This window comes from Pelophylax lessonae (assembly GCF_965119305.1).
Source record: "Pelophylax lessonae genome assembly, chromosome: 2".
In the NCBI taxonomy this organism is placed as follows: domain Eukaryota; kingdom Metazoa; phylum Chordata; class Amphibia; order Anura; family Ranidae; genus Pelophylax; species Pelophylax lessonae.
Window position 1 is genome coordinate 701,305,863 of NC_138769.1, and position 14,090 is coordinate 701,319,952.

General features: G+C 41.2%; 1 protein-coding gene across 1 annotated transcript in view; it reads left to right on the forward strand.

Moving 5' to 3' along the window:
* Positions 1-1,470: 1,470 nt before the first annotated feature.
* The window catches only part of LOC309547776 (kelch-like protein 35), a 30,636-nt gene continuing 18,016 nt past the window's right edge, over positions 1,471-14,090 (forward strand). Inside the window, exon 1 of the mRNA XM_082247765.1 lies at positions 1,471-1,656. Coding sequence (XP_082103891.1) covers positions 1,619-1,656 — 38 coding nt within the window. The 5' untranslated portion in view covers positions 1,471-1,618. The remainder of the gene's footprint in view (positions 1,657-14,090) is intronic.

The window sequence follows — 14,090 nt, forward strand, 5'->3', positions numbered from 1 at the left end:
AGATACCCCAATCTGTTTACACCCCCGCCTATACCCTATACCTGATCACACCCCCAGATATGTCTCCCCACTCTGATCACACCCCCAGATACCCCCACGTTGATTACACCCCCAGATAACTCCCACTCTGATCACACCTCAGATACCCCTCCCACTCTGATCACACTCCCAGATACCCCCCACCCTGATCACACCCCAAGATACCTCTCCAATCTGATCACACACCAGATACTCACACCCTGATCACACCCCCAGATACCCCCACTCTGATCAAACCCCCAGAACCTTCTCACCCCTCTGATCACACCCCCACATACCCCAATCTGATTACACCCCCCAGATAACCCCACTCTGATCACACCCCCAAATACTTCTCCCCACTCTGATCACACCCCCAGATACTTATCCCCACTCTGATAACACACCCCAGATACCCAAATCTGTTTACAGCCCCCCCTTATACCCCCATACCTGATCACACCCCCAGATACATCTCCCCACTCTGATCACACCCCCAGATACCCCCTTGGTTAATTACACCCCCAGATAACTCCCACTCTGATCACACCTCAGATACCCCTCCCACTCTGATAACACTCCCAGATACCTCCCACCCTGATCACACCCCAAGATACCTCTCCAATCTGATCACACCCCCAGAACCTTCTCACCACTCTGATCACACCCCCAGATACCCCCCACCCTGATTACACCCCAAGATACCTCTCCAATCTGATCACACGCCAGATACCCCCACCCTGATCACACCCCCCAGATACTCCCACCTTGATTACACCCCCCAGATACCCTCACTTTAACCCCCCCCCCCCCGATACCCCCATCCTGATCCCACACACCAGATACCTCCCCCCCCTAGATTTCCCCCACTCTGATTACATCCCCAGTTTTCCCCAGCAGATCCTTCCACTCTGACCACACCCCAGACCCCCCCCCCCCCTCATTTTTGTGTATTTTGTCTATAAATATGGATTTGATAAACAGTTGCACAAATATAACAGAACTGAAAACTTGCCATCATTTCATACGTCATTGTCTAGCCAAAAATGCAGATTTAAACATGTGCAAAAAAACCCATTCCTTTAGTAGATGGACTTTGTTCAGTACATACAGGGGAAGATTTACTAAAACTGGAGCACTCAGAATCTGCTGCAGCTGTGCATAGCAGCCAATCAGCTTCTAATCTCAGCTAGTTAAATTAAGCTTTGACAATAAAACCAGGAAGCTGATTGGTTTCTATGCAGAGTGCACCAGATTTTGCACCCTCCAGTTTTAGAAAATAACCCCCCACAATGTACTCTGATCTGGATTTATCTGTGTGGGGACAGAGTTAGGGTTCCCCCACAATCACGTGTATGTAAAGCAGCCTTAGCCCCGGGGAGGGGAACCCCCCCCCCCTTCTTTGTGTAGGACTGGGCGAACTCCTCCTCCTCCTCCCCCGCACACATTACATACACTGTACACAGCTGAGACAGAATACATTATCCTCAGCAGGAAGAACACATAATCATTTTCTCTGGAAGTGTCACCTCCCTGGACCGCCCTGTACATCCACTACAAATACAGGTGCATGGTACTTACCTGACTACACCGACACAGCATGAGAGACGCCGAACCACCCCGACACCCCCAACCCAGGTAATGGGACGTGTCACCGACCCCCCCCCCCCCTTGTCTGTCTTTGTGCATCACACCGGGGGCATACAGCTATTATTCCTGGGCTTTGTGTCAGGGTTCGGGTTATCTCTATCTATCTATCTATCTATCTATCTATTATATTTTTATGTCATATATTATTACATATTTATATTACATTGTTATTTATTTTTATATTGATTATGTGAGATCTAGTATTCATTTTCTTTGTTTCTTGTTTTATCTATCTGGATTTTTAATCTACCTACAGTATCTATCTATCTATCTATCTATCTATCTATCTATCTATCTATCTATCTATCTATCTATCTATCTATCTATCTATCTATCTATCTATCTATCTATCTATCTATCTATCTATCTATCTATCTATCTATCTATCTATCTATCTATCTATCTATCTATCTATCTATCTATCTATCTATCTATCTATCTATCTATCTATCTATCTATCTATCTATCTATCTATCTATCTATCTATCTATCTATCTATCTATCTATCTATCTATCGCATTATGTTTGTTAGTTAGTTATAGTCATTCATCTATATTTTATATATTGTATTATTACAATAATATTATTTATTTACTTATATATTGACGTTTTACAGTACACTTTTTCTTCCTTTTTCCTTTCCTTACGTTTCTTTCTTGTGTTTGTTTGTTTGTTTGTTACTTTTTTTTTTTTTTTCATTCTTATTTTATGTCTTGTAATTTTACGTGAAAGACATTTAGTTTTATTGTGATATTATGTGATAAATTAATGTGATAAATTAATGTGATAAATAACCCCAATGGGGTTGATTTACTAAAACCGAAGAGTGCAAAATTTGGTGCAGCTGTGCATGGTAGCCAATCAGCTTCTAACTTCAGTTTGTTCAATTAAGCTTTGACAAAAAAACCTGAAAGCTGATTGGTTTCTTTGCAGAACTGCACCAGATTTGGCACTTTCCATCCTGGTTCACACTGGTGTGATGCGGGAAACCCTACGATTCAGTGCCTGTTCCCGCACCGCATCTGAATCAATGACATCTGTGAATCAATGTAAAGGTAATGACACCCCCAAATCGGTTAGCAGATCGCAGTGGGAACTGTCAAATGGTGCAGGAATGGGATTACATAGGTGTGAATCCCCATGCGATCCAATTCCAGTGCGGACCAAAAAAAGGGTCTTGCACCACTTTGGTGCGAATGCAATGCGATTTCAGCCATACAGTTTGCAATGCGGTCATCTGTCATCTCACTTTGTAAATCAACTTTCTTTCTTTCTTTTTCTTTAAATATTGCATTACAATATTTTTCATTTTATGATAATATATTCACATATTTCTCTTTCTTTCTTTATTTTTTCTCTTACCTCTTCTTTCTCTCATCTATCCTTTCTCTCTTTCTTTCTTCACTCCTTGCTTTTAGTATTACATTACAATTTTATTCACTTTCTTTTCTTCTTTCTCTTTCTTTCTTTCTTTCTTTCTTTCTTTCTTTCTTTCTTTCTTTCTTTCTTTCTTTCTTTCTTTCTTTCTTTTTTTCTCTTATCTCTTCTTTCTCTCATCTATTTTTTCTCTCTTTCTTTCTTTGCTCCTTGCTTTTATTATTATATTACAATTTTTTTTCTCTTTCTTTCTTTCTTTCTTTTTCTTTAAATATTGCATTACAATATTTTTCACTTTATGATAATATATTGACATATTTCTCTTTCTTTCTTTCTTTCTTTCTTTTTTCTCTTATCTTTTCTTTCTCTCATCTATCCTTTCTCTCTTTCTTTCTTCGCTCCTTGCTGTTAGTATTACATTACAATTTTATTCACTTTCTTTTCTTCTTTCTTTCTTTCTTTCTTTTTTTTTTTCTTTCTTTCTTTCTTTTTTTTCCTTTCTTTCTTCCTTTCTTCCTTTCTTTCTTTCTTCCTTTCTTCCTTTCTTCCTTTCTTTCTTTCTTTCTTTCTTTCTTTCTTTCTTTCTTTCTTTCTTTCTTTCTTTCTTTCTTTCTTTTTCTTTAAATATTGCATTACAATATTTTTCACTTTATGATAATATATTGACATATTTCTCTTTCTTTCTTTCTTTCTTTCTTTTTTCTCTTATCTTTTCTTTCTCTCATCTATCCTTTCTCTCTTTCTTTCTTCGCTCCTTGCTGTTAGTATTACATTACAATTTTATTCACTTTCTTTTCTTCTTTCTTTCTTTCTTTCTTTTTTTTTTTTCTTTCTTTCTTTCTTTTTTTTCCTTTCTTTCTTTTTTTTCCTTTCTTTCTTTTTTTTCCTTTCTTTCTTTTTTTTCTTTCTTTCTTTCTTTTTTTTCCTTTCTTTCTTTTTTTTCTTTCTTTCTTTCTTTTTTTTCTTTCTTTCTTTCTTTTCTTTCTTTCTTTCTTTCTCTCTCTTTCTTTCTTTTCTATTCATTTTATGATAATATATTATACAATTCTACAGTCTTTCTAATTCCTTGTGCAGCCAGTTGCTGCCAGAATCATAAACAGTATAACGATAGTGGTTGGTACATGTCCTCTTACCAGTCCCGACAGTTTCTCTTCCCTTTGGTGGCCAGTTGGCAGCATTGAGGAGGACCTATAGACTTCTGATTGCCCCTCGAGTGTCTGGCAGTTTTCAGATTGTCACTTCATGTCTGAGAGTAGATAAGAAACCAGTTGCATTTGCAGAGAGATGCAATCTTCCTTTCAGCATCTGACTGTCTTGGCAGCACTTCTATAAACATGAACGCTTGGTTTTAGTTGGATTAGGCTCTGCTCTTCTTATGTTTGTGGCTATCTTTAAGGCTTTATTTTCATTTGGAGATCTATTCTTAACTCATCTTTATTTTCATCTGGAGATCCTGCCAGTAACACACTTCATGTTCTATGGTGACAACGCTCACTCATACAGTACTGAATGGAGGAGAAGTGTTGTCACCCTAGGACAGGACCAAAGGACACCCCCTCCTCCTCTCCTTAACATTGGGTAGAGGTGCTTTGTAGTTAACAGGGATAGCTGGGAACAATATAAACTGATAACAGTCAGCAGAGGCAGACAGCACTGGAGGGCACAGCTCATAAGATTTCTGACAGGATCAACAGGTATTTGTTTGCACTTATTGAACAGATGTAACAAATAATGCATTTAATAGACCAAAAGAGAGCAAATAAAGGAGGTTTATTGCTGGGGCATACATACAGTTGAATACTTACGTGCTGAGAAGACCCCTTTGTGCTAAAAAAAAAAAAAAAAAAAAGAAATCCAATGCTATACAATTTATTTTTCCCAGAATTCTGTTGGCTCAGGGGTTGTCCCCACAAGTCCCAATATTCTCATAGACTATAATTAGTCAGGCTTGATCAAATCACCTCTTGTCTGCGGGTAGTGGAATATATTACAAATCAATTGATAAATTTACCTGTTTTACCAAATTTACAGTATCTCTCACCCCTCACATTTATGTAAATATTTTATTAAATCATTTCATGTGACAACACTGAAGAAATGACACTTTGCTACAATGTAAAGTAGTGAGTGTACAGCTTGTATAACAGTGTAAATTTGCTGTCCCCTCAAAATAACTCAACACACAGCCATTAATGTCTAAACCGTTGGCAACAAAAGTGAGTACACCCCTAGCAAAAAATGTCAAAATTGGGCCCAAAGTGTCAATATTTTGTGTGGCCACCATTATTTTCCAGCACTGCCTTAACCCTCTTGGGCATGGAGTTCACCAGAGCTTCACAGGTTGCCACTGGAGTCCTCTTCCACCCCTCCATGATGACATCACGGGGCTGGTGGATATTAGAGACCTTGCGCTCCTCCACCTTTTGTTTGAGGATGCCCCACAGATGCTTAATAGGGTTTAGGTCTGAAGACATGCTTGGCCGGTCCATCACCTTTACTGCCAGCTTCTTTAGCAAGGCAGTGGGTGTCTTGGAGGTGTGTTTGGGGTTGTGCTTTTAACACTAACGAGTCACATGACACCAGGGAGGGAAAATGGCTAATTGGGCCCAATTTGGACATTTTCACTTAGGGGTGTACTCAGGGGAGGACTGGCAAGGGGGGCAAGGTGGCAATTGCCCCCCAGGCCACTCTGAAAAGTGGTAAAAACCGGTAAAAAGGCCAAACTCAGGGCTGGATTAATGTAGGGGCCAGACACTGTATACGGCTGTCAGTCCAAAACCAGGTGGGCATGGATGGTGAGCTGATTCCATGGTTCAATGGGCCACTTGACTGGACTTGACCCCCAGGCCAAAGGCTGCCAGCCCTCCCCTGGGTGTACTCACTTTTGTTGCCAGCGTTTTAGACATTAATGGCTGTGAGTTATTTTGAGGGGACAGCAAATTTACACTGTTATACAAGCTGTACACTCACTACTTTACATTGTAGCAAAGTGTCATTTCTTCAGTGTTGTCACATGAAAATATATAATAAAATATTTACAAAAATGTGAGGGGTGTACTCACTTTTGTGAGATATTGTATGTCCATGTCGTCTTTTGCCTTTGAGTATTTGTTCAGTTTATTTTGCCTTGAATAGTGTCAGTGACGATGGTTTGCTTTGCCAATGTGGACATTTGTCCCTTAGTAAAGTCCATATTACTATTGAACAGCTACAGTGGGTTGATTTACCAAAGGCAAATGGTCTGTGCACATTGCAAAGTGCAGTTGCACTCTTCAAGAGCAGTTGCTCCAGAGCTTTGTAAATGAACAGAAGCTCTGCTGACTTCTATTATCCAATCATGTGCAAGCAAAAATTCTATTTTTATTTTTTAGATTTTCCTTGCAAGTGATAGTTTCCCCGCTGTCCATGGAGACAAACTACTCTTTGACTTTGGATCATATCCTTTGGGTTCGCGCTCTCCTTTGACCCCATCATTCAAGATGATCTAGTTCGCGATTTTACAGTCTATCTATATACTTCACTATTTTTATATGTTTTTTTTTTTATTTTTGCTTGCATGTGATTGGATATTCTTTGCAAAGTGAAGCTTTCCTTAATTTACCAAGCTCTGGAGCAACTTAGTAAATCAACCCTTGTATGAGAACAGTGGACCGCGCCATTCTGACATGGCAATGTTGATTTATGTTGTGGCGAAGGTCAGAGCAGGGTCTATGTGTCCCTGATGTCACTTTGGTAACAGCAGTTGTAGATCACAGCCATGGATCAATAATAGTCGGCTCCATGCCTCTAGAGCAGCCTTTTTCAACCAGAGCGCCCAGACACACTGGGGTGCCTTGAAGGTTTTACAGGGGTCCCTTGGCAAAATGCCTAAAAATTTATCAAACATTTTATACAAGCCGGCAGGTGGATGAAGCCTGCCTTTTAGTTACACAAAGTGGTTAATTTATTAAAGGCAAAATATGGAAAATTCCCTATGGGTGGGACTTTAATGGCACCAAAAAAGTAATAGATAGTGTATAGGTAAAAACAATTTTTATTAATATAGATATATAAAAGCACTAATACATGAAATGTATAGCAGCATATACAATAAAATACAAACAGACATGGAAAAATCTAAAAATAGCACCATGAGATACAATGGGTTGACATCAATCACCCAACGTGTTTCAGGGGTGGACCGCTCCTTCATCAGGGAAATAACTGAAGTTAACAACCTATATCAAGAAATGATGTATAAGCAAAGTCCATGTCATAATAAAAGCAATATAAAGACAAAACACCAAGGTCCCAGAGGAGTATGTCAATATATTCTGTCCATCGAGTATAAAGATGTTCTATAAAAATACTGAAGTATACAGATAGACTGTAAAATCGGCAACCGGATCGTCCTGAATGCTGGGGTCAAAGGAGAGCGCAAACCCTAAGGATATGATCCAAAGTCAAAGAGTAGTGTGTCTCCATGGACAGCGGGGAACAAGCAAAGAATAACCAATCACGTGCAAGGAAAATAAAAATAAAAAAAACAGCATTTTTGCTTCCACCTGATTGGATGATGGAAGTCAGCAGACCTTCTGCTCATTTACTAAGCTCTGGAGCAACTGGTCTTGCAGAGTGCAACTGCATTTTGAAAAGTGCACAGTCTATTTGCCTTTAGTAAATCAACCCCAAAGCTACAGGTTTTCATTATGCACCATTACGACTTTCTAGACACCGGCATCCTAACAACCAACGACGTCACCAGTTGATAAGGAGGGTGTCTATTGCCGCCACAGCATCCTTGTTTGACCCCCCTGTGCCCCTCCCCCCCCCCCAGCATTGGGGTCACATTAGCTGACTGATGGAGAGAAATTGAGGGAGAAGAGAAACATTGGACTACTAGTCACTACCAGTGTGCAAACGTATATTTGCCTTGGAAGAATAAATCACCTCTAATGTTGGATGTCCTACGTGTGGATGTTGCTGCATTATGTAAAACTATTAGAATATTTTTTTTACATTTAAGAATGGGGTTCATTGAGACTGTCCATCCTTTTTAAGGGTGCCTTGAGATTGTCTATAATTTTAAAGGGTGCCTCCACTGAAAAAAGGTTGAGAAACGCTGCTCTAGAGAATTGAAAGCAGTGGTTGTCAATTTATGAGCTCAAATACAATAGGAAATTGGGAACGTTACATGTGGCTAGTAGGGATCAATGCTATTACCCTAATCAATGTTCCCACTACAGACTGCTGAGGTCCAAGGGCCACATATCACATACCAAAGGGCCGCATGCTGTTCTCAGGCAGCAGGTTGGACACCAGGGATTTGGGTGTAACTGTGCTAATGGTTACAATGTAAGAACAACGAGATGAATACATTAGGCAGGGAGTTACATAGTTAGTGAGATTGAAAAAAGACAGCCAGTCCTTCCAGTTCACCCTATAAAGTTACATTGTAAATATTCTGTTTTGACTGATATTTGGATGGCTGCCTGCGACTTAAAAAAAAAAAAAAAGGCTGGCAGATCTCATAAGTTGACTTTAAGTCCCGGTTCACACTGGTGCGATGCGGGAATCCCTGGGATTCTGTGCCAGTTCCCGCATCGCACCAGTGTGAACCGGGACTTAAAGTCGGCCTTTTGGCTAAGATCAAGTGTAGTATCTGTTCTTATCAGTTGGTATGGGCCTTAGCTAGTACCAGTATGACCGAAACCCGGAGCGCTCAGAGTATTGAGGTATGGGGAGTAGGTCATCTGGGAAAGCATGTGGGGCCCGCCGCCTCCTGATTTGAATGGGTTGAACTGTCCTAACCAGTTTGAAGGGAGCAGGAAAGCCGTTGGGTGACCGGTGGAACTGCTCCTGGATGTAATGGGCTGAGGAACGGGACGGCGAGGGGAGGGCTTTCTCTCCTGGGTTTTGATCTGGCCTTGTAAAAGGCCTGTCCCCAGTGGTAGGTAAGCTCTCTCTAAGCTGTCCAGGTTCTGATGTCTGCTGGTGGGGATAGGCTACATTCGGTCTGGCCGGGGGCTGAGATTGAAAGAGCCCGTAGTGTAAGTGCCCCTGGGGTGGCAGCCCAGGGGTGCCTTAATTTCTCACTGGTGAGGGGCAGCTCGCTGTGAGTTTTTTCGGCACCTTGGTCACTGCACTATGCACACCTTTTTCACACCTGCCTCTTGGGACAGGCCTTTTGGCTTGCACCAGAGGAATTTTTTATTCCGGCTGGAAGGCCTGCCTTGGTTCTTCACATGGCACCAAAGCACTTTCCCCACTTCCCTTTCCCCACCTTTTTGTTTGTTTGTCTTTTTCTTTGGAGTTTGTCACTGCACTTTCACCTTTTTTCTTTATTTGCACAGACTGGAGTGTGTGGGTCCTTGGGCCCAGCCTTAAGTCTTGGGAGGGGGTGGATATGGCCTTTTGGCTTAGTTCGCCCTCTCCCATGGGGTCTCCCTTCGGGGGAGCCCCACTTAGTACTCGGTGGGGGCTGTTTCGGCAGTCCCCCTGAAGAACGGGGTCGGTCTGGTTTCGCCCGGACAGACCATGAGTACCTTATGTCCCTGTCAGGAGTCTTGCGCCCCGGGGGATTGAGGTTTCGGGTCCTACCTCTTCGGAGGGAAGACCATACGATTTCGCACACCCTGTGCTTTTTTGTGTTCTCACCTTGTGTGTGTGCACTTTTTTATGCACCGGGTGGAGTCTTTTGAGTGTGTTGCACACGCTACGGGCTTTATAAAAAAAAAAAAAAAAAATTTAAGTCAATTTATGAAAGCTGCCAGCCCTTTTTTTTTTTTTTTTTTATGTCGCAGGCAGTCATCCAAATATCAGTCAAATAAAAATATTTACAATGTAACTTTATAGGTTAAACTGGATGGACTGGTTTATTTTTTCAATCTCACTAACTATGTAATAGTGATCGACCGGTATCGTTTTTTTAGTGACGATACCGATACTGATTGGCCGAAGTTTGGCTGTTTTGAATGCTCGCATTATTTTGAATTTGCCGCCGAGTACCCAGAACTTCCGGAAGTGATGTCATGACAGCACTTCCGGGTTTTTACATGGAGACCCTATCAGAGCCGAATGCGGCTTTGATCAGGTCTTCTCTTCAGCAGTCATGGAGGTAGGATGCCCGGGTATCTCATTGGGACGGGAGACCCGGGCGAGCCACAGAATGCAGCGGGGGGGGGTGACTATGTGAACCGTGTGAACCTCTACCTTGCAAAACAAAGAATTCAATTTACAATAGAAAAATAGAAATAATACACAGACAGAAAAAAAGAAATGTGGGTTTATATATATATATATATGTATAAAGCCACATTTCTTTTTTTCTATCTGTGTATTATTTCTATTTTTCTATTGTAAATTGAATTCTTTGTTTTGCAAGGTAGAGGTTGACATAGTCACATATACTTTAACCTGCAGCGATGTGCAAGGGCTCGGATCTTGTACCTGGTACGGCGGGCTGGTCATTTGGAAAGACACGGTTTGTGCAATGTCTCGTGTCTGAAATTTGTAGAAATCCCCTCTGTGTGAACTCTACAGGACACGGAAAATATCTGCTATTTCACCTAAAGTCATTTCCCTTTTTCTTCAGGACAGACAGCGAGTTGGCCCGTCTTCTAACCTCAGAGGACTCAGACTCTCTCCGGTCACACAAACACGTCTAACCACATCTGTCTGCAATACACGCCACGTGTGTGAGCCAGGCGTCAGACAGAAATGGTGACATGTGTCTGAGACACAAACAATGACAAGATATGGCTGAGAAAATAGAAATATTCGCTGAGATAAGCAGTCTGTTGATAGCAGGCACATCAGTAGAGCCTGCCATACAGATTTTCATTTGAACAATTGTTCATCTATCTTTCTTGCAATAATTGGGGTTGACTGATTAAGCAATTGCCTACTGGGCACTTTTACCCCCTTCCTGCCCAGGCCAATATTCAGCTTTCAGCGCTGTCACACTTTGAATGACAATTGAGCAGTCATGCAATGCTGTACCCAAACTACATTTTTATCATTTTTTTTTACACAAATAGAGCTTTCTTTTGGTGGTATTTAATCACCACTGGGTTTTTAATTTTCTTTGCTAAATAAATAAAAATAAAGTAAATAAAAAATAAATAAACTTTTTCATAGATTGTTATAAAATTTTGCAAACAGGTAATTTATCTCCTTCACTGATGTGTGCTGATGAAGCTGCACTGATGAGGCGGCACTGATGGACAATGATGGGCACGGATAGGCTCAACTGATGGGCACTGATGAGGCCGCACTGATGGACATTGATGGGCACGGATAGGCTCAACTGATGGGCACTGATGAGGCCGCACTGATGGATATTGATGGGCACGGATAGGCTCAACTGATTGGCACTGATGAGGCGGCACTGATGGACATAGATTGGCACGGATAGGCCTAACTGATGGGCACTAATGAGGCGGCACTGATGGACATAGATGGGCACGGATAGGCTCAACTGATTGGCACTGATGAGGTGGCACTGATGGACATAGATGGGCACGGATAGGCTCAACTGATGGGCACTGATGAGGTGGCACTGATGGGCACTGGTGAGGTTACATTGATATGCGGCACTGATGGGTGGCACTGATGGGCATTGATAGGGGGCACTGATGGGCACTGATGGGCGGCACTGATGGGCACTGATAGGCAGCATTAAAAGGGGGAACTGATAGGCAGTACTGATGAGCACTGATAGGCGGCACTGATGGACACTGATAGGCAACATTATTGGGCAGCACTGATGGGCACTGATAGATGGCACATCATATGGCAGCCGGCCGCACTGTAGCCATCATTCGGTTATAGCGCGGTCGGCGCGTAATTAAAGGCAAATTGATGGTGCACTTTGCAAGTGCAGTTGTACTCAATTTCCCCAGAGCGTAGTGAATGCGGTGAAACTTCATTTTGTGAAAAAATACCAAATCAGGTGCAAGGAATAAGTAAGGAAAAACAGCATTTTTGTTTGCACATGACTGGATGATGGAAATCTCAGAGCTTCACCACATACCATAAGCTCTGGGGAAAATGAGTGCAACTGCACTTCTAAAGTTCACAATCTGTTTGCCTTTAGTAAATCCACCCCTATGCGCATTGGCACAGCCACCTAATATCTAAAAGCTTTGAAAATAGAGAGAAGTTTATTCTAGGATTCGGCTCCCATTGACTTTAATGGGCTTCACATTGACATTTGCAATTCCCAAACTTTTTGAAACTTCCATAGTTTCCAACAGGGGCCCAACTGACTGAGCGGCAACACAGGAAACCAAGTGGGGAACAGTTGTCACCCTGTAATAATTGCCTATTAAAGGCAGCGATCTGCAATTTTTTGCGGGACTGCAACATTGCGGCGGACAGATCGGACCTCTGACTGACATTTTTTACACTTTTGGGGGGACCAGTGACATTACTGCAGTAATCAGTGCTAAAAATATGCATTGTTACTGTAATAATGACACTGGCAGGGAAGGGGTTAACACAGTAAGTGATCAAGGGGTTAAATGTGTACCTAGGGGCATGTTTCTAACTGTATGCGGGCGTGGCTTGTGAAACGATCACAGAGACCTGTGTTCCTATATAGAAGGATCACAGGCGCTCTGTGATCATTCCAGAGACAAGAACGACCAGCTGTGTAACAGCTGACCGTCCTTCTCGCTCAGTGGGGAACGATCGCGGGTGTCATGCGGCAATCAGAGCCACCTGCCCTGTGCATCGGAGTCCCCGCTAACGAGTAGGGGCGGGAGCGCGCCGGCGGTGGCACGTGCTCGCTCCCTAGCTGCAGGCGCATGACCGAAGTATACCTACGTCGGTTCGCGCAGGAGGGCCGCCGTGCCGCAGTATAACTGCAGCGGGCGGTCGGGAAGCAGATACACAAAACCAATAGTCCCATATCAAACTATAATGAGGCTGGTCCATCTGCTAAGGATCCAGTCAAAGAAAATATAAGTGCTTGAAGAAGTGTGTCATTCAAAAGCTATAGTGAATAGGGGGAGAAGATCTTCTTGTTATATAGGTTAAAAATGAAAAGCCACCAGTGCACTTCTTATATATAAAGTCAACTCAAATAGTTCTCCCCTCCACCGTGCCTATGCACTCACCAGATGTCTGGTGTATATACACCTTGAGTTCTATTCAACAGGAACTGTTGTTATCACACCCGGGATCGTTCCCACAGTCAGAACCTTGAGTCCTTAACGCTCTCCCATCCACTACTACTAGATCATTCCCAGAGTTCAAAACAGGCTGCATGGAACGCTCAAAAAAAGGTGCTAATATAGTGTAGTATTTATTGTAAAGGTTAACCTCCCTGGCGGTATGATTCTGTCAGGAATTACATACCAAAAGCGGTACAATTCTTTTCATGGAAATTTGGCGTTATGTATTATAGGCCTACTATTCTTAGTAATTACTGACTCAAACCTGACCAAAACAAGACTCTAGTAGACATCCCAGATGTGATAAATTTGAAACACAAACGCGTGAATTATAATCGAATCAATAATATTATTTTATTATTTAATATATATAATAAAATTATATTATTGATTAGATTATAATTCATGCATTATATATTATATATAGATATATGTGTGTGTGTATATATATATATATATATATATATAAAACGCATGAATTATAATTGAATCAATAATATAATTTTATATATATATATATATATACGTGTGTGTATGCATATATATATATATATATATACCGGTATATATAAATATATATATATATATATATATATATATATATATATATATATCTATCTATATATATATATATATATATATATGCGCATATATATATATATATATGCATATATATATGCATATATATATATATATATATATATATATATATATATATATATATATATATATATATATATATATGCATTCATATATATATATATATATATAATATAAAATGTGTTTTGTGTTTTGTGCAACGTTTTTTTTTTTTTTTTAATTTCCCTCCCTAGTTCCGCTCCCATGCAGCATTGCTGCTGCAGGGAACGGAACTAGGAAGTGATCAGA